General features: G+C 46.4%; 6 protein-coding genes across 6 annotated transcripts; 3 read left to right on the top strand and 3 right to left on the bottom strand.

The window, feature by feature from the left end:
• Nucleotides 1–147: 147 nt before the first annotated feature.
• Nucleotides 148–3,370, top strand: PADG_03295 (uncharacterized protein; the record flags this gene model as incomplete). The annotated part of the gene is made up of 2 exons (XM_010760039.1): nucleotides 148–257; nucleotides 310–3,370. 2 exons carry the CDS (start codon nucleotides 148–150, stop codon nucleotides 3,368–3,370), a joined length of 3,171 nt encoding a protein of 1,056 aa, XP_010758341.1.
• Nucleotides 3,371–4,606: 1,236 nt separating this feature from the next.
• PADG_03294 (potassium/sodium efflux P-type ATPase, fungal-type) lies at nucleotides 4,607–8,237 on the bottom strand (the record flags this gene model as incomplete). The annotated part of the gene is made up of 5 exons (XM_010760038.1): nucleotides 4,607–5,431; nucleotides 5,521–7,453; nucleotides 7,557–7,651; nucleotides 7,745–7,871; nucleotides 7,948–8,237. 5 exons carry the CDS (start codon nucleotides 8,235–8,237, stop codon nucleotides 4,607–4,609), a joined length of 3,270 nt encoding a protein of 1,089 aa, XP_010758340.1.
• A 1,603-nt stretch (nucleotides 8,238–9,840) lies between these two features.
• Nucleotides 9,841–10,050, bottom strand: PADG_03293 (uncharacterized protein; the record flags this gene model as incomplete). Its single annotated transcript, XM_010760037.1, has 1 exon — nucleotides 9,841–10,050. The coding sequence occupies one exon, from the start codon at nucleotides 10,048–10,050 to the stop codon at nucleotides 9,841–9,843; it is 210 nt and encodes a 69-aa protein (XP_010758339.1).
• Nucleotides 10,051–10,434: 384 nt separating this feature from the next.
• PADG_03292 (uncharacterized protein) lies at nucleotides 10,435–11,295 on the top strand (the record flags this gene model as incomplete). Its single annotated transcript, XM_010760036.1, has 2 exons — nucleotides 10,435–10,779; nucleotides 10,879–11,295. 2 exons carry the CDS (start codon nucleotides 10,435–10,437, stop codon nucleotides 11,293–11,295), a joined length of 762 nt encoding a protein of 253 aa, XP_010758338.1.
• A 1,453-nt stretch (nucleotides 11,296–12,748) lies between these two features.
• Nucleotides 12,749–13,093, bottom strand: PADG_03291 (uncharacterized protein; the record flags this gene model as incomplete). Its single annotated transcript, XM_010760511.1, has 1 exon — nucleotides 12,749–13,093. The coding sequence occupies one exon, from the start codon at nucleotides 13,091–13,093 to the stop codon at nucleotides 12,749–12,751; it is 345 nt and encodes a 114-aa protein (XP_010758813.1).
• A 1,497-nt stretch (nucleotides 13,094–14,590) lies between these two features.
• Nucleotides 14,591–16,570, top strand: PADG_03290 (uncharacterized protein; the record flags this gene model as incomplete). Its single annotated transcript, XM_010760510.1, has 2 exons — nucleotides 14,591–16,101; nucleotides 16,243–16,570. 2 exons carry the CDS (start codon nucleotides 14,591–14,593, stop codon nucleotides 16,568–16,570), a joined length of 1,839 nt encoding a protein of 612 aa, XP_010758812.1.
• Nucleotides 16,571–18,322: the final 1,752 nt, after the last annotated feature.

The raw sequence follows: 18,322 nt of genomic DNA, 5'->3' as shown, positions 1-18,322 counted from the left end.
CCCCCCCCCCCCCCCCCCCCCCCCCCCCCTCCTTACCAGAGACGAGGAAACCGACAGGAATCGATCATTTTATCGTCCGCCTTTATGCTCTTATTTCGAAGCGGGAACCAGCTTTTTATTTTATTGATTTGTTTGTTTGTTATTGCCATGTCCTCCTCGCAGTCGCCCCTCAGAGTGTCGATGAGCCCGTCGACGGATTTCTCCTCGAATAACTCCCCCCCACAGGCCCTCACGTCCGACTGGTCTCAATGGATGCAGTGGGACGGGTTCGAGTCTGATGATATATCAGGCCCATACGGATCTCTTCAGCTTGCCTCCGAAAACAGAAATCAAGACGATCGACACCAACCACACCCTTCCTCTAAAATGTTTCGACCCTCCTCCGCCTGTGGACTCCGCATTCACATTTACGGCAGGCTCATTACCACTATGTGAGACCGTCAGCCCTCAGGAACCATCATGCGTGTCTGATACCTCTCCTGCTCCCTCCGACTTCTTTGATTCTGCCCTCAGCCCTGGCGTGGCCGATGGGCGATGGAATAACTCTGGGGCAACAATACCTCTGCCTGCTGACAACCATCGCACGAAACCGCCAGAAGGGAAGAAGTGTAGCTTGCACCCCTCTGCACCCTTGCCGTCCTTCCCAATAACGGATCGGAAAAGAAAGACGCGACCAGATGAGCCTCCGGGCTCAGCTGGCGCAGGCGATTCCCCCGTGACTTCTTCAAAGAACCTGCCGTCAAAGAAGCGGTCACACAACGTCATTGAAAAACGATACCGTGCCAATCTGAACGAGAAAATCGCTGAACTGCGAGACAGCGTGCCGTCCCTCCGAGCTCTTGCGAAACAGAAAAGTGGAATCTCTTGCCAAGCGGTTCAGGATGACGATGAGATCGTCTCGTCATCCAACAAGCTCAACAAAGCTTCCATTCTGTCCAAGGCCACTGAGTATATCCGCCATCTGGAGCTGCGGAATAAACGCTTGGAGGAAGAAAACGTCGCCCTGAAAAATCGACTGCGGCAGTTAGAGAAAGTCCAGGAACAGAGCGTGGTGAACTATGCATCCATGTCGGGTTCCGTCTCATCACCGGACGCCTACACCGTCTCCACGGACTCCGGCACTGGGTCTTCACCCGGCGTCTTTTCACAGAACGATGACCCTTCACCCGAAAGCTCGCCCAATCCCCTTTACCCGCCCGAGGGACTAATCAAAGTCCCCGAGTACTTTAAACGCATGCGTATGACCGGCCCTCAACCGCACTATGCGGATTCTTTCATCCAACGACCAAATACTACAACCACAACCTATACATCCTCGGAGAGGAAGAGGACCTTCATCCCCAACAAGTTTATGCTTGGCACTCTGGCTGCTCTGATGATAGTTGGCGGCTTCGAGAGCCACAAGTCGGAGTCTTCTGAGAAAGGGTTGCTGGGTTTACCGCTCCAATTTGCTGGCGAAATTCATCGGTTTTGTCAAACGCATCTCTGCTTCCCAACGACAACGTCCTGGCAGATCCGTGCCTTATCTCATTTCGCGTTAACTTCTCTCGTCGTTGTTGGGGCCGCTTTTGCCGTTTTTCTCTATCTCTTCAATTCAGCTCCAAGGCGGGCGAAGCACCCGGCAAAATCAACCACTGGTTCAAGAAACCCAGCTGCTGTTTCGCCAATCGAGTTCCGACGGGAAGCCTGGCTTACAAGCATCCAGACCGTCTGGGTACCCAGTCACAACTTCTTCCCGGAGTGGTTTGCGGTGACGTGGCGTTGCATGGAATATGTCCTGAGCTGCATTCTAGGCTGGAAGCTGTATTCCTGGCTCACAGGGATTACGGAAGAAGATGAGACGGCCAGGGCCAAGGCGTGGGACATCGCGATCGACGCTCAACTGACTGGCGGAGACCCTGAAGTCAGCAAGAGCCGAATGGTTCTGACTATCTTTGCCGCTGGCACCTTGCCGTCAACCCCAGCACGGGTCATGTTGAAAGCTCTCCACTGCCGTCTCCTGCTCTGGATGGTGGGTTCCCGCGGCTCTTGGGCCTTTAGGCTCTCAAACCACATTGCTTTTCTTCTGGCCAGCTATCAATGGGAGATAGCGAGAAACTTGCAAAAGAGCCTGCCCAAAGATCATGACGATTCTCTCCCAGACCACCTTGCCACTCTGCTCGACGCAAACATCGACGATGTCATGACCGATGCAATCATTCAGCGAGCATCGAACATGGCATGGAACAGATGTACACAGGAAGCTACATATGGCGAAGATGCCATGCTGGATATTGTGGTTGAAGATACCGCTGTACGCTCGCCCCTTGATGCTCTTGCGGCTTGGTGGTCGAGCAGGGCCCTACAGAACGCATTGATCCATTGCCTTGATGTCGATACTGTCGAACCGTCCGCTCAACGCACAAAGGCCTTTGAACAAGGCCTGACTCTGGCGTTGAATGTTGCACCTATCGCATCCGCTGCTTACACACGAGCTGCGGTGATAAAAGCTGTTTTCTTCGACGAAGACAGAGTAGCAAATATCAACACCACACTTGCTGCTCTTCCACGATCCAAAAGCCAACCAGCCATCAGCAGCACTAATTTTCTGGACTCATCCGTCCCGCCATCGGCGAGGGCTGAGATATCCATTGCTGTTCGTTGCGCCATGATCGCAGCCATCCTGCGGGGCCAAGTAGACACCAATCCAGTCACCTCCCCTCAGTTGACTCTTGAAAATGCAATTACCCTCTTCAACATCCTCCCAGTCGATCCCGTCGAGCTGACACTGCTTGGCTTTGCATCGCTATATCACCTCCTGCATGTCGTTGCAGCTGAGCCGTGGATGGTATTGGGCTCTTCTCTTTCTTCGCCCATATCCTCGTCCTCATCCGATACCTCCTCGGCCCGGCAGGACGGTGAATCATCCGATACTGATGGCCATACTCTTCCGACCCCTGATCTCGCCCGTATTGCCTCGGGTCTCATCTACTGGGTTCGCAACGCTTATAACCCCGTGTCCTCCGGGTTCGATATGGAACTAGTTGAGAAGGCTGTCAAGGGATGCGTTGATGTCTGCCAGAGCGTTGGCATTCCCATTGAAGCTGCCGAGATACAATGGGAAGGCCATCTTGTTAACAATAGCGCACAAGGCTCCCAAATCACCCAGTCCACCGCTAGTGAGGGTCGGACAAGCCATAGTGGTGATGGAGGGTGGGAAGAATCGCAGCAAAATGTCGAGAACGTGCGTCGTGAGAGTTTAGAGAGCACGGACACGGGTTATGGAAGTTTGAGCCAGGAAGACGAACGGGCGGATAACAAAGAAATAAAGATCACGGCTACGCAGCGAGTGGAGGGAGTTTTATCTCACCAATTAGGTTCTTCTCGATGAATGTATTCTTATTATGTCCGTGACGGTTTAGCGATTTTGCCTTTTTTTTTTTTTTTTTCTTTTCTTTCTTTCCCACTCTTTAATCTTTTGTTAGTAACTCATATGCTAATACAACTGGCAACTCATGTGTATATTTTACGACCGCAGACACCGCTATGATAGAAAAAGAACGATGTCACTTCCTTTCCCCCCTTTTCATTCTTTATTTTTCTAGAACATACGGATGCGATACACTCAGCGACATCTCAATTATGCTATCGTATAAATATCTCTTATCTCTCCGTGTTTCCTATATATATCTCTCCGTTTCCTAGCATCGAACATGTATTTTACTTCTTTAAAACACTCTGCTGCACAACCTTTTGCCAAAGCTCTATATTTTTTTCGCGCAGTCATTTTTCCTGCTTGAAACTATTGGTTTACCATATAAAAAAACTACCATTGGAAAATTGCAACAGCGATCCTGAATATGAATGAAGAATAGGATTATAGCTTAGCGACCTCTCTCATTGTGGCCTCTTGTGTGTTGCAAACAGCTTGGGATAGGTTTGTAATGGTTTCTCTCGTCACTACTTAACTTATCATCTCATTCTAACCCTCTCTCGAATTGCTGTCTCTGGGAAGCTAAAATCGTACTATACTAGTACCTGGTTAAGTGCAGGTTGCAGGTTGCAGGTTATAGGTTATAGGGCGTGGTGTTTAGTTGAGAGGGAGAAGGGGGACCTGGAATGGCGCCAAAGGAGTGTGATGAAGTTGAATTCAATCCCACGACTATATTTTAAAACAAATGAAACAAAGTAATGAAGCAGAAAGCTGGATGATGTGTTAAAAGGAGCGAAATAGCTGTTGTAAAATGTAAGTGCAGGGAAAGGCAGGGAGACTGCGCAAAGGCTCCGCTGGGAAAATGGTCACTGCGTCAATGTGTAAAATGGAATTGAGAAGTAATTATTGTAAGCGAATCCACGGATTGAGTGATCATGGTTAAGGGAGATAGGGAGGTAGGTGGGTGAGGGGGAAAGGGTGCCATCGGGTTTTAACTGGGTGGAAAATCAGGCTACAAAAACAGAGAATATTTCAGATTCAGAGCGCTGTACATAGTGCTGTACATAGTGCTGTTAGAATCGGGGGTCTTTTTTTTTTTTTTTTTTTTTTTTTTTTTCTTTTTTTCTTTTTTTCCTATCTCATTTTGCGATCGTTTGTATTCCTGAGTTAGGGAGGTTAGTTTACGTCATCCGGTTACTTTTCCACAGTCTCACATCTTGATGACAATGCAGGCGTTTCTCTTGGAAACATCCCTTCTCTTATCTCTGCCTCTTCTAACGTCAGAACCTTAGTTCTGGCGCTCCCAAGGCCAAATGCCCGTTTGATCGCCTTCCAGCTCTCTACCAATGCAATGTATATCACGACAGCTCCGAACACTACACCCCATTCCCATGTGATAGCCGAATGTTTGAAGACCGACTTGTTCACAACAGGTATATACACAACTGGGAACACAATGACGGAACCAGCTATGACGGCCCAGAATAAGAACCGGTTTTGCCACAGGGCAGGAAAGATGGAAAATGAGCCAGAGAAGCGGGCGGGATCGAGATTGAATAGAGAGCGAGAGAAGTGCTTGACTTCCCAGGCAGTGACAAGGAGGAGGAATGTGATTGTTGCGTAAGTGGTGGCACGGGCGCGGAAAACAACTTCGCATGTCTCGTTCCATTCCTGGTTGCACGAGTCTCCCAGGTTGGAGCCTCCGGCGCCGTAAGCGACTGTTACGAACGCCAGAAGGCAGAGAGATCCCATGAATGTGCCGTACATCATTTTATCCACGATTAGTTCGCGGGTGAAGACTCCAACGCGTAGGTCATGAGGGGGACGATACATAATATCTGGTTGGCTTTTTTCTAGACCCAACCCCAACGCGAGGAATGAGGAAGTGATTAAATTCACCCACAGGATTTCTATGGGGGCAAGAGGGAAGACGGAGTTCCCATCTGCGTCTTTGAAAGCCAATGCTAATAGGAGTAGTATCACTTGGGCAATGTTGGAGATCAGCAAATGCATGAGGAACTAGAGCGGGGTGGTAAAGTTAGCGGAAACTGCGAACGGAATTCTTTTGGTTCGTTGGAAATGTTAAAAGAGTTGCTTTTTCTTTCTACCTTCTGGATGTTATCGAATAAGCGGCGTCCTTCTTCCACAGCTTTCACAACAGATGCAAAATCATCATCAGTAAGAACCATGTCAGCAGCTTCTTTAGCCACATCGCTTCCATATTTTCCCATAGCAATACCGACATTTGCGTGTTTAAGGGCTGGAGAATCATTTACACCGTCACCCGTCATGACACAGAATGAGTTTCTTCGATGCATCGCCTCCACCATGCGAACCTTGGTTGTTGGGCTGCATCTCGCTATCACAAGAGGTAGCGCCTCAATTGCATCAATATCCGCATCTGAAAGCTTGTCAAATTCCTCAGCAGCCATGACCACAGTACTAGCCTGGGCAGAAGGTATAATGCTCCCAAGGATACCGACTTCATAGGCGATTGCTGTGGCTGTTTTGATGTGATCACCCGTGAGCATGTGGACGGTAATACCGGCCGTATGACATTTCCTGACTGCGTCAGGTGTTTCTACACGCGGAGGGTCATACAGCCCAACAAGTCCAACAAAATCTAGGTCTTTCTCCGTCAATTGTCGCTCAGATAGCTGCTCAAACTCGTTTTCGGGAATTATCTTGTGAGCCACGCACAGTACACGAAGCCCTTCTCCAGCCATGTTATCCACGACATAGCAAATTTCCGATTTCATTTCTTCAGACACGTTTAACAAAGGTACCATTGACTCGGCAGCACCTTTAGTAAATGCATCTGCAAAATTAGAGTTGGCGCTTTGGTAAATCACGGTCATTCGTTTTATTGCTGAATCGAAAGCAAATTCTGCCAGCTGATTTCGTTGGCCACCTTGGAGCAGGGTCTGTTTGTCGGAGTTGAATCTCAGGGCAAGAACGTGAAGAGCAATTTCCGTGGGTTCTCCAATAGCAGTCCAGTTATCTCCAGCATCCGTCGCGGACAGGTTATCAACGGAGACCTTGTCACTAGAATTGTAGATGGTCGACAGATTGCAAAGCGCTATGGTGTTGAGAAATGTGGTGAAGACGTTATCGCACTTGAGCTTATCAGCATCAATATCTGCGCCATCCATTTGTACGAATCCGCTCCTAGGATCGAATGGGTTCGTGGTATCGTGGACGGTCAAAGTTCCAGTACCAGGAATCCAGGCCTTTCGCGCAGTCATTCGACCTTGCGTAAGTGTACCGGTCTTGTCTGAGCAAATGTTCGTGACTCCCCCGACAGCCTCAAGGGCTTGTAGCTTTCTAACAATAACGTTCCCCTTTGCCATTGCCTTTGTACCAACGGCAACAGTTATGGTGAGGACAGCGATAAGGGATTCTGGAATAACAGCAACCGCAACACAAATGCCGTAAATCAATACTTCATCGTGCACGTCCCATTTATTGGCGGAGAAAACAATAATCGCCAAGGTAATAGCGAGTGCGAAGAGCAAAAGAGCAAACTTGCTGAGCTTCACCTGAAGAGGTGTTCCTACCAAGCCCAGGATGTGAACTATAGTTCTCTTTGCCCTTTTCAACGTTCGAAGACCAGCATTTGAACCCTCAACAACTGGCTCCTGCTGGCGTAGTAGCTGTGCAATCTTGCCTACCTCAGTTTGCATGGCGGTTGCGATCACGATTCCAGTAGCCCGACCCTGGGTCATCGTGCTCCCGGAATATGCCATATTCGTACGATCTCCCACAGCCATTTCACGAGGGGAGAAAACGACATATGGGGTTTTGGAAACAGGCAACGATTCGCCTGTTAGGTGGGCTTCGTCAGTGGAGGCATTCATTCCGTTGAACAGTCTCAAATCCGCCGGAATCATATCACCAACTGCCAGCTGGACGACATCACCGATCACAAGGGTCTCAGCCCTCACGGATTCTATTCGACCATCCCGGATGACTTTAGACACTGGGGCAGAGAGGGCCTGCAGCGAAAGTATGGTCTTTTCTGCACGGTAGTCTTGGACGAAACTATTTTCGATGCCATAGAAGTTTAGCCGTGTTCCGGTTGAAAGATTCATGTGCTGTATAACTACACATATATAGGACTGACAGGAACAAGCAAATAACATACCCAACAACAATATTGAGAAGGATGACCGCTGCTATTACAGCTCCTTCTATATAATCATTGATCCCAAAGGACAGTGCCATGGTTATGACGAGTACCTGTACATCATCACACCAGAGTTAATATCGAAGTTATTGATCCATACCAGTTGGCTGGCGATGGCTCAGTCGGGAAATAAATGCTGTTCGTACTAAAGTCAGACTGTTGGACACTTGTCTTAACAGAATTTTCCACAAGGAAACCCCCTCCGCTCCCTTAACCTTGTTAAGTCCATCCCGCTGAAGGCGAGATGTCGCTTCGGAACTACTGAGTCCATGCCTATTGCGACAACAGTCAGTTCCGGCCTCATGGTTATGAAATTTGATTTAATCGAGGAATCTCATGAATGGCTTACTGGATATCAGCTCCCAGGGCGAGGGAGATCTCTGAAATGGAATAGGTGTGGGCATATTGACAGATTTCTTGACGCTTCTTAAACTCATCAAGGGTCACAGGCACTGTGGAGTCCTGGGAAAAGACCTTGTATGAGCTAGTCGAGACTTTCTCCCCCTCGTCTAGCCTTAGATGGGAGGTTGATTTATTTAGGGCTGATCCCGGACGTTGCTCGGGCCCTTCATGAATGGAAGAAGTGTTTGGAGGCTCTGTCGATTCCTCGACATCTGGTGATGAGGTCTCTATGCCCATTCAATAGGAGGTATAATATAGCAAAAGGAGCGAAAAGTTTCGACAAAGACTGGACGAGCAGGTAATGAAGGTCGGGGCTGTATAAGTCGTAGTTGAGGATGGACCACTCAAAAATAAATTGCTAGCAAAAGAGAGAACAAGAATGGAAAGGTCAAGAAGAAGGGCAAGGAATGGGAAGAAGGGGGGGGAATGATACATGGGATGGGGGCACCAGATAGATATAGTTTGTTTGGTAGTTATTCAGTCTGACTTCTCCACATCCACCACCCAACGATATCGGAATGCTTCAATAAGTTGCAATTCGAGGATGATGACAAGAAACTAGGGATTTCACTGCCACACCTATGACGATACCCGAAGTTATGTACACATATGAGATTTTATCCACTTGCTTGGCTCACCCATACCTGTTACAAATGTTTGTGACCGTGGAGACAACGATCGATCCCGCTTCAGCCAGTCAGAGTTGGGATTTTTAGCGTTTCATGCGCCTTAGACTGACGAGCTGGCATGCAAGCAGATCAATTAGAGTGGCACATTCTCTCGTAGCTGGAGAAAGAAGCGAGAAATTGCTCAGCTTTGTCGCCCCATGCCACTTGACCAATTCTCCTCCTTGATCCGCCGTTATGCTTTGCTAGCGAAATTTTGTCATCATCAGGGCAAGTTCTGGCCATGCTTGGTTTGAGCGGGGTTGCTGTTGTTGCCTTTCCCCATGGGTCCTAGTTCGCAGCTCCGATTTGACGGCCGCTGCTGAAATGGCTGTTGGGAACAGGTGTGAAGATCGGTTTTGGGCTACTTGACTTGGCGTTTCTTCTCCGCGACGTGTGCCCCGAAACAACACAACTCTCCTCCGCCAACTCCCCGCGGTTCTGGTTTCCTCCACGGTGTCTTGGCTTCATCATTCTCCACCTTAAGATAACAATATTACACGGACGAAAATTCACTCAACGAATTATTAGCCGGAATCGTTTGTTTGAACCCCCCACCCCCCCCACACACACACTCGGTAAGGAGGTGGTCGCAGAAATCTTTCCTTGATTTCCAGGTGGTTCTGTTTTAGGTTCTTTGGCCCTGTGCACGTTCCATGGCTTTCAATGCGAACTACCTATCCAGCATCAAGAATGTGCATATCTGAGTTACCATAATATTATAGTCCAGGCTGCTTGTACGAAGCATGATCTTGCGTGCCGTTACGGCCTTTCGACGCATATGCCCTTTTTTTTTTTTTTGTTTAATTTGGTGCTTTCTCTCTTGATGTTCATTCGCCATTAACTGATTGATTCCCTGTGTAGGAAGCTATCCATCGCTGTTGTTTTTTTATGGGAGGAAGCTCCCAAGTTTCTATGCTGCGTTGAAGGTTGACGCTGCATGCTAAGCGTGCGCCCACAAAACCCTGCCAGGGGGTGTTCCTTGATGTCTTGAGATGGGCACGTTTCTGCGCTAATCAGTTAGCGGTGGCTAGGTTTTAACATCCTCACAACCCAGGATAATATTTGGAACATCTCACATGTTGTATAATCCATAGATGAAGTTCACAAAGAAGTCTCGTGTGTCTAAATGCACCATCATCCCTTTTAACACCATCGCCCCCAGAGCACATGACCTATTTCCATCTAGGCAGGTCGGATTCAGTATTTTGTTCCTGGCTGATTCTATTGTCAACAATATTAAAATCGTCGCTAAGGCCTTCCAGTGGGTTTGCAACATCGACGTCATAACGAAAATCGGGACAAGGGTAATATTTGATCAATGGGAAGAACGGGAGGCTCAACAGGAATTGATCATCTTCCTTTACAGATATAGATGCAGCCATATTTTGGACAAGCCCTAGCAATGCACGGGCAATGAATGAAATGTAAATCAACAAAGAGAGAGAGTATTTATTGCTATTATTATTATTATTATTATTGCTGAAATCCTCCAGTTTATGTCGGTCTTCAACAAAGGTGGTTAGTTGTTTTAAGTTTTGAGTTCTCCTGAATTTGCCCACTGGCAAAAGGGCGGATCATCTATCCTCCGTGATATCCAGCATCAAACCAAAATATAATATCCAAACCTCAAATCATTTTTTCTGTGAAGTTATTATGACATAGAAATACCAAAAAGAAGTTCCCCAAGGCTCATTATTTTTCTCTGCTTCAATAACCGTCTTTAGTTTACTTCTCATCCCGCTTCCTTTCTCTTTTTTCTGCATCCAATGGCTACTCCGGAAGCCTGTCTCGTTCCACTCAGTTTCCCGGATGGGTCAGCTTCCTATACCTCCCCCAACGGAGATAAAATTCTTGGATCAGTTAATGGCCCTATCGAAGTTGGCCGTCGAGACGCTCAGAAGCCGGAGGAGGCTACAATAGAGGTCCTCGTTAAGCCAGGTGCTGGCATGAGTGGCGTTGGTGAGCGATATGTTGAAGGGATTTTGCGGAGCATCCTGAGTAGAGTTATACTGGTACGGGAAAAGTCTATGCCTAGAAGGGGAATTGTAATCACCTTGGTTGTTTTGGAGAATAAGGGAGCGGATGGAAAGGTTACCAAACGCGGTGGATCTGTGAGTACAGCGAGTTTCAAACGCTCCAATACAACATATTATACGAGTGCATATCTTGTATACTGAAACCTCGCATCCCACTGACTTGACGCCGTGAAGTGTCTTCCGATTCTACCTTCGCTGTTGCACACGTCTCTACTTGCTCTGCTATCTGCAGCCATCCCTCTCTCTATGATATTCACTTCCTTATTAGTCGCGGTATCCGGGACTGGCGAACTGATTCAGCACCCTTCATATGACTGTATCAAAACTGCTGCATCCTTACATGTTCTGGCATTCTCATCTAAAGGCCATCTACTTCTTAATGAAAGTGAAGGTGAATTTTGCCTTGATACGTGGGATAAGGTCTACGAACTAGCCGAATCTGCATGTCGAGGAGGCGCAGAGTTTCGAAAAGGAAATGGCGATGTTGAAATGAGCGGTAGGAAGACTGGACAAACCCTTGAACAGATTGTCAGAGATACTGTGGAGGATAAGCTTCGTGAAGACTTTGCATGGAAAATCGCTGCGGCTTAAACGTTTTGTTCCGCTGATTGTTCACGTCATTGCATATGGGGGAAAAAAAACAGACATAAGAGAGGGATATTTTCCACGAAAAACCGGGAATCTTCATGCTATGATCCCCCCGAACAGTCGTGCACCGGAAATGGCTAACTGGACTGCCAGCGTAATATCTACACATATCATTGTGCCGGCAGAATTTGCCATATCTTTGTGGGGGTTGTGCAACCCTTAGGCGGGGTTGCCATGGTGGTTCTAACCCTCAAATCCTGAGAGCTTCGAGCTCGTTCCTTATGCATATGTTGGAGAAGAAAGATCATCAATGAAACGTTAGGCAAATTAGAGCCACCGAATCGGAGACTTCATCCAAGCTTAATGTATATCACCTCTTAAGCTAATACCATCATCGCGTCCTGGGACTGGCCAAAGGATGCGAATTGTTCGCTTTTGCTGTTCAGACTGCGAGTCTTGGAGGTATCTGAAATTTTAGAGCTTGTCCGGTCATTGGTGACTATTCTCCCGATTTTATCCTATACTCAACTCTTCTTTGATGACTTCATCCTGCAGTTCCTCCTTGATCGCCCGTATGGTTATATAGATGCTCCACATTCTTTGTCAAATGACCTATTTTTTGTCCCATATAACTTCGTATTCCGATTCCTACACTGCATCGCAGCTGCTGCTCCCGTATCTGTAAACTCTCTAAAACCCCCACCGCACTTCGCAACATCACACATGCTGAGCGAATGGTGGAAACCCTGGAAGTTATCTCGCGTGTGGTGGACTCCAGCCTCCATTCCAAAAAGGACAACGAAGTACGTCAGCTGCTATCCTTAATAGCCTAGACATCTCGATCTAGCCACAAGGTGTTGCCAAGTTGATAAATTTATATAACTTGCTATTTAACAAGAGCCTAGATGTTCTGACGATTTTGAGTTATTGTTTTGGCCCTCTATCTTTCTATGGGGATATCGATTTCCTTTGTGCCGATTTTTGAGTGGAGTCAATAAGAGGTCAGAAAATTTTGTATCTGTATTATCAAGAAGATTGGAGACGAACACACCAAACAAAACATATCAAATAACAGGAAAGCAGCCGGAGAAAGTGGTTCTCTCTAGATTTTTGTGATTAGTGTTGATTTGCGAAAACCTAAGCCACTTTGGACTCATCCGGCAAATGGACGTAAGAAAAAGGCAAAAAAAATATATATATTATATAATTATTAACTAAAACTGAACAATGTAATCAGAACAAATTAAAATTTGCTAACCTCAAAACAGAGAGTTTCATTGGGAGAGATTGAATCATTCCCACCAGCAAGTTGAATGAAAAATGCAGATTTTTCTTTCCTGCTCTGAAACACTTGGGTCATCATTAGGTCCATGTCCGGGCGAGATTTTCAGAATGGGACCCAACTCGGTGCTTGCATACCGAGGATGATATGATCAACGCATTGACTTCCAACGGATTAAGTTGCCATTGCATGATAGTCTCTCCACTTCAGGATAAGATAAAGGAAATATCCGAATACCGCAAGAAGCACGCACACGAGCATGAAAATCCAAGTGTTCGCTGCCAGAATATACTCAGCCACGGAAGTGTCCCCAGAAGGACCAAAAGATGATGAACTGGAGCCGGAAAATGAGTCATTGAGCATCGTTAAGCCATTGCTTTCATCATCCGCAATGCTGTGTTCAATTGAGACGTTTGAAGAGAGTACAGGGATTCCATTGTCACTCTCATCATATTCGATATCTGGATCAATTGGCAGGAGAGTGGGCGGAGTAATTGGGATATCCACATTTCCTTCCATTTTCCTTCTCGAAGCAAAATGATTGCAAGGTTTTTTGACTTGAATCAAGTTGTATGATAAGACTGGAGAGGAGAAAGGTAGCGGGACGAAGTTTCTGAATTGCTGTTTGATAGATGATTGAATTTGATTAAGAAATGATGATTTGCCGCGTTGTGAGGGAATGAAATGTGTGAGGTGCCAACCGGGGGAGGGGGCGCTCTACAGTACAAGTTGCTATGACAATTGATGATAAACATTTTGAACATGTCACTCTGAGATGACAAAATGATGTTGATATAAAGCCTAATAATGATACTAATAGTGTATATGTATCTCTTTATGTGAATGCTTCCCGTCTTCTATGCTGCTGAAGGGAAGAAAGGGTATCAAGAAGTAAAAAGCAGGGAGGGGTATGTAAAATTTGACACTAGGTTTTATAGTTCAACCCAGCTTCTTTTAAGAAAAATCCCACACTATTTATTCCAGTTACAGCAAATTATTGCAGCTACAAGTAAATCTCACAGCAGAGCACCTCCAACCTTGGAAGCTCTTTTAACTAACTTCCGAAAGATGGAATTCGATGATAGCTCGACTCCGTAGTCACTGGCAACTAAATTAGTTAACGTGCTGCTGCAAGCTCCGCCTTGTCGAGGCTGAGGATTGTTCCTTGGCAAATGTGTTCAGCTATCGAAGATTTTCAGGTTTTCTTTTTGAATGTTTCAGTTTCTGCCGCTTTAAAAACAGACGACCGCATCATGCATCAGCGCAGGAGGAAGTTCTCTAGCTGCTGTGTGCCAATTTCGTCGGTCTTCTTGTGGTATTTCTTTCCAAGTAAATGAATGTCAGCCCGGGGTTAGCGACCATCATCAATCCCAGTATTTTCCAGGAATTGATGGAAGTTTTGAAGCTCGAAATCAGATTTCCACCGAAATATTTTTCCTGTTCGATCTGGAGATTAAACTGCCTATCTCTTCTAGCTTCACCGGAAGGGAGCCAATTGGAATGTGTTTGATTTCACGGGACTACCTTGTCTGACTGTGAGGAGCTGTGAGTGGTCTGCCCCTGATCGTGATCGTCCACCTAAGCAGAATCCGTGGTTGTGTGATACAGCGGCGAGCATGGGCTATTCGACTTCCCGATGCCGATCGCGAGGGCCCGATGGTTGGACAATAAAAGTAGAATGTGCTCTATTGCCGCTGTTGGCTCTCCTTTTTGCAAACTTGAACTTGCAAGGGAGAGCTAACCCGGTGAGATGCATGGTACACCGTTGTTCTCTGTATCTCCCTCTCTCCCCAACCACTGTCCCCTCTTCCTCTAGGAACTCCCTATTCTCTTTCGTTAGCAGAATCAGTGTCACACGTGCTTCGTTCAAGTCCCTTTGAACCCTGGAAGATTCCAACTTCAACAATCTTCACCTTGCTAAAAGCCAGAGTCCTTATGTTCTTCCAACTGTCCCATTTCTTTTGTTAACTCCATTCCTTTGACACAGCTCCAGTCGCTCGTTTTATTCCCATCCCAATGATCCGGTCGTTTCTCACTCTGCTGGGCGGCGTCGTGTTTATCTGCCTCAGGGCAAGAGTGCATGCGTCCTCAGATGGTTACTTTCAAGTCATTGAAAGACTTGCTTCTATTCCTTATGGCTGGGCTCAGGGACCTGCTCCGGATAAAACCACGGTCCTCAGATTCAAGCTGGCTGTGCATCAGGAAAAACAAACCATCTTTCACCAAAATGTTTTGGACCTTTCCACCCCAGGCCATCCCCGTTACGGCATGCACATGAAAAGAAATGAGGTCGAGAGCTTCTTACGCCCCCGTTCTGAAATATCTGACCAGCTTCTCTCTTGGCTTGCCACTGGAGGGCTCAGCCGTGAAAAGGTCAAAGAAAACGGGGCCTGGATCAGCTTTGATGCCACTGTCGGACAAGTAGAACGTCTCCTGAACACGCGTTTCTACTATTTCATCGACAAGAAACACAAAGATTATAAAATCCGCACACTTGAATATTCCGTTCCCGCATCCATTGCTCCAAATGTGCACATGATCCAGCCAACCACAATGTTTGCCAGACTTCAGCCACAGAGGTCGACTATCATGAGGACTCCTCCGCTGGCTTCTGATAACAGCACAGACGGTGGAGCCGAAAATTGCACCACAAGAAACACCCCTTCTTGCCTGCGCAAACTATACAACTTTGAGGATTGCAAAGTGGCAAATGAAGTTGCTAACAAGGTTGGTGTCTCCGGTTACCTCGAGCAATATGCCCAATACAAGGACCTCGAAAAATTCCTGACCACTTACGTCCCCGATGCCGTGGGATCCAACTTCTCCGTCCAATCCATCAACGGTGGCCTCAATGAGCAGGACTCCGTCAAAGATTCCATTGAAGCGAACTTGGACATTCAGTACGTCATTGGTCTCTCACCCACGTCAAATGTGACCTACTACACGACTGCAGGGCGTGGGAAGCTCATTCCAGACCTCGACCAACCAAACATGGACAGCAATTCCAATGAACCATACCTCGAGCAACTACTTTTCCTCCTCGCCCTGCCAGACGAGGATCTCCCCACAGTCCTCTCCACGTCATATGGAGAAAACGAGCAAAGCATCCCAGCCAAATATACGGAATCAGTGTGCAGTCTATTCGCGCAACTGGGTGCCCGAGGCGTCTCTGTAATATTCAGCAGCGGCGATACTGGAGTGGGCAGTGCCTGTCAGTCGAACGACGGGAAGAACACCACCACCTTCAATCCCATCTTTCCTGCGTCCTGTCCTTTTGTAACGTCCATCGGCGCCACGGAAGGCATCAACCCCGAGAAAGCAGTATATTTCTCTTCAGGGGGATTTTCTGAGCGGTTCGACAGACCTGCATACCAAGAGGAGGTAGTCCAGGACTACCTTGATAAGCTTGGAAACCGGTGGGAAGGGCTGTATAATCCAAAGGGACGCGGGTTCCCCGACATTGCTGCCCAGGGCGTGCACTATGCCGTATTCGATAAGGGACAGGAGATTGCTGTTGGCGGGACAAGGTACGCATCATTTCTTCATCTTCTTTTTTTCTTTTCTTTTTTCATATACTTCAAATTGGGCAACGCATGCCATCTTAAAGGAAGAAGTAAAAGGAACGCAAGCTTTACCATACTAAAAGTAAAAATAAAAATAAAAAACAGTGCATCTGCCCCAACTATCGCAGCCATAATCTCCAACCTAAACGCCATCCGCATCTCGCAAAACAAGTCAGTACTCGGCTTCCTCAACCCTTGGATATACAGCTCTGGCTTCCAGGCATTCACAGACATCACGGACGGAGGTTCCACGGGCTGCACTGGAACAGATATGTACTCCGGGCTCCAAACTCCTTTCGTGCCATATGCTAGCTGGAATGCGACGCCCGGGTGGGATCCAGTTACGGGATTTGGAACACCGAACTTTAAGAAGTTGGTGAAATTGTTACCCGAGGATGGCTATCCGAACACGGAAAAGGGAGATGAGGCTTAATTGATTGAAGGTGATAGATGCAACATGGTCATTTTTTAGAATTATGGATGGGCGTTGAGAGAATTTCTTCTGTGTACAGATTCTCCGATTTCACTCCGTGTAGCCAATTCCCCAAAGTGCTTGGAAAAGTTATAAACCGTATCAATGGGTAAAATGAGCAGAAGATGATATGGGGAGCCAGCAGTTGCCATGGGCGTCACTTGCACTGCCCAGGTACGTAAAAATTAGGCCCTTCCGTCGCTGGATAGGGCTTCGATACCTGCGGCTTCGAGAGTCACCTCTTTCTTTGCCTAAAACTTTCAGTCAGACAGCTTCTTGATTTCGTTAGAGAATTGCAGAAGAAAAATTGCCTCAACTGCAACTCAAATAGAGAATCTGAGAAAAGAAGAATCTGAATTGAACTTAATTGAAGGGCTTTCAGAGTGAAAAGATGCCTCTGCAGAATCAAATCACTGACAACTAATCGATCATGAACTTCTATTGCTAAATGATTCAGTCCTTGTCTCTCGACAGTAGAGCAGTGTGCCAGAAGCTATTAAGAATGCATCATGATGATTCTTATACTGAGCACTTTGGGATTGAAAAGACTAAAGAGCTTCTCAAATGTAAATACATTTGAAATGAGCTGAGAGCAGATGTCAAAGAATATATGAAGACATGTGATATCAATCCAAACCCGAAATTTAATATTGATGGATGAGATCTTGTTCTCATATTAGGGCCTTTAAAACTTGAACAATTCTCTTTTCAGAAAGTTTCTGACTAGAAAAGAACGCTCTTTTCCCAAAAAAAAAATAATAATAAAAATAAAATAAAATAAAATAAATCCTAAGAGTAGAAATGTGTGGTTATGTCCGTGACGAAGTTCAGAATGGATAGCCGACATACGGTTTCAGGTATGATCACATGAGAGTTTCAAAATAGGGCTAAGCGCATCAAGTTCTCAGGCAACATCTAAATGAGTGTAAATTCTTCACTAATCGTGCCGCTGCGCAACCCACACCTCGTGTGGGTGCGCCACACCAAAACGATAAAAACACCAAAACGATAAAAATCTTGCAATTTCATCATCTTCATAATCTTCATCAATTAATAACTCACCACAATGTCAAATAAGGATAAAAATATCGAAGACCGTATTCAAAAAGCTGTCGCTTACCACCAAAAAAACCCAAATTCCAAAATACTGCCTCTGTCACAAGAATTTGAGGTTCCTTATCAACGTCTCCGAGCGCGTATCAATGGAAGGAATCCGAATACTGCAAAGGTTCCAGTTAACAAGAGATTAAATGAGAGTCAGGAGGATGCAATTAAACGATGGGTCAAGCTGCTTGATGAAAAGAATTGTCCTCCCACAGCCGAACACATTGAAGATTTCGCAAATTCAATGCTCAGATGTCAGCACATAGATCCTACTACCTCTCCTTCAAAAGTCAGCAAGATGTGGACTTATAGGTTCTTTGAACGCCTACCTGAGTATAAGAGGGTGAAACAGAAGCCAATGGATCCAAAGAGAGTGGCAGTTGAAGATATTGGATATATCAATACAAGGTTTGAATGTCTCCGGATTCTATTTGAGCAGTATCAATTTCACGCCTGTGACACATACAACTTCGATGAGATTGGATTTCAAGAAGGACAAGGACGTGGAGAATGGGTTATAACTGCTTTTAAAGAAGCTAATTCCATCATTCCTTCATCCTTTTCAAGAGGTTTGATTACAGTCATTGAATGTGTATCCATGGATAATCA

This window comes from Paracoccidioides brasiliensis (genome assembly GCF_000150735.1).
Source record: "Paracoccidioides brasiliensis Pb18 unplaced genomic scaffold supercont2.3, whole genome shotgun sequence".
Taxonomy (NCBI): domain Eukaryota; kingdom Fungi; phylum Ascomycota; class Eurotiomycetes; order Onygenales; family Ajellomycetaceae; genus Paracoccidioides; species Paracoccidioides brasiliensis.
The sequence above is the reverse complement of the archived record's forward strand: the minus strand, read 5'-3'. Positions and strand labels throughout refer to the sequence as shown.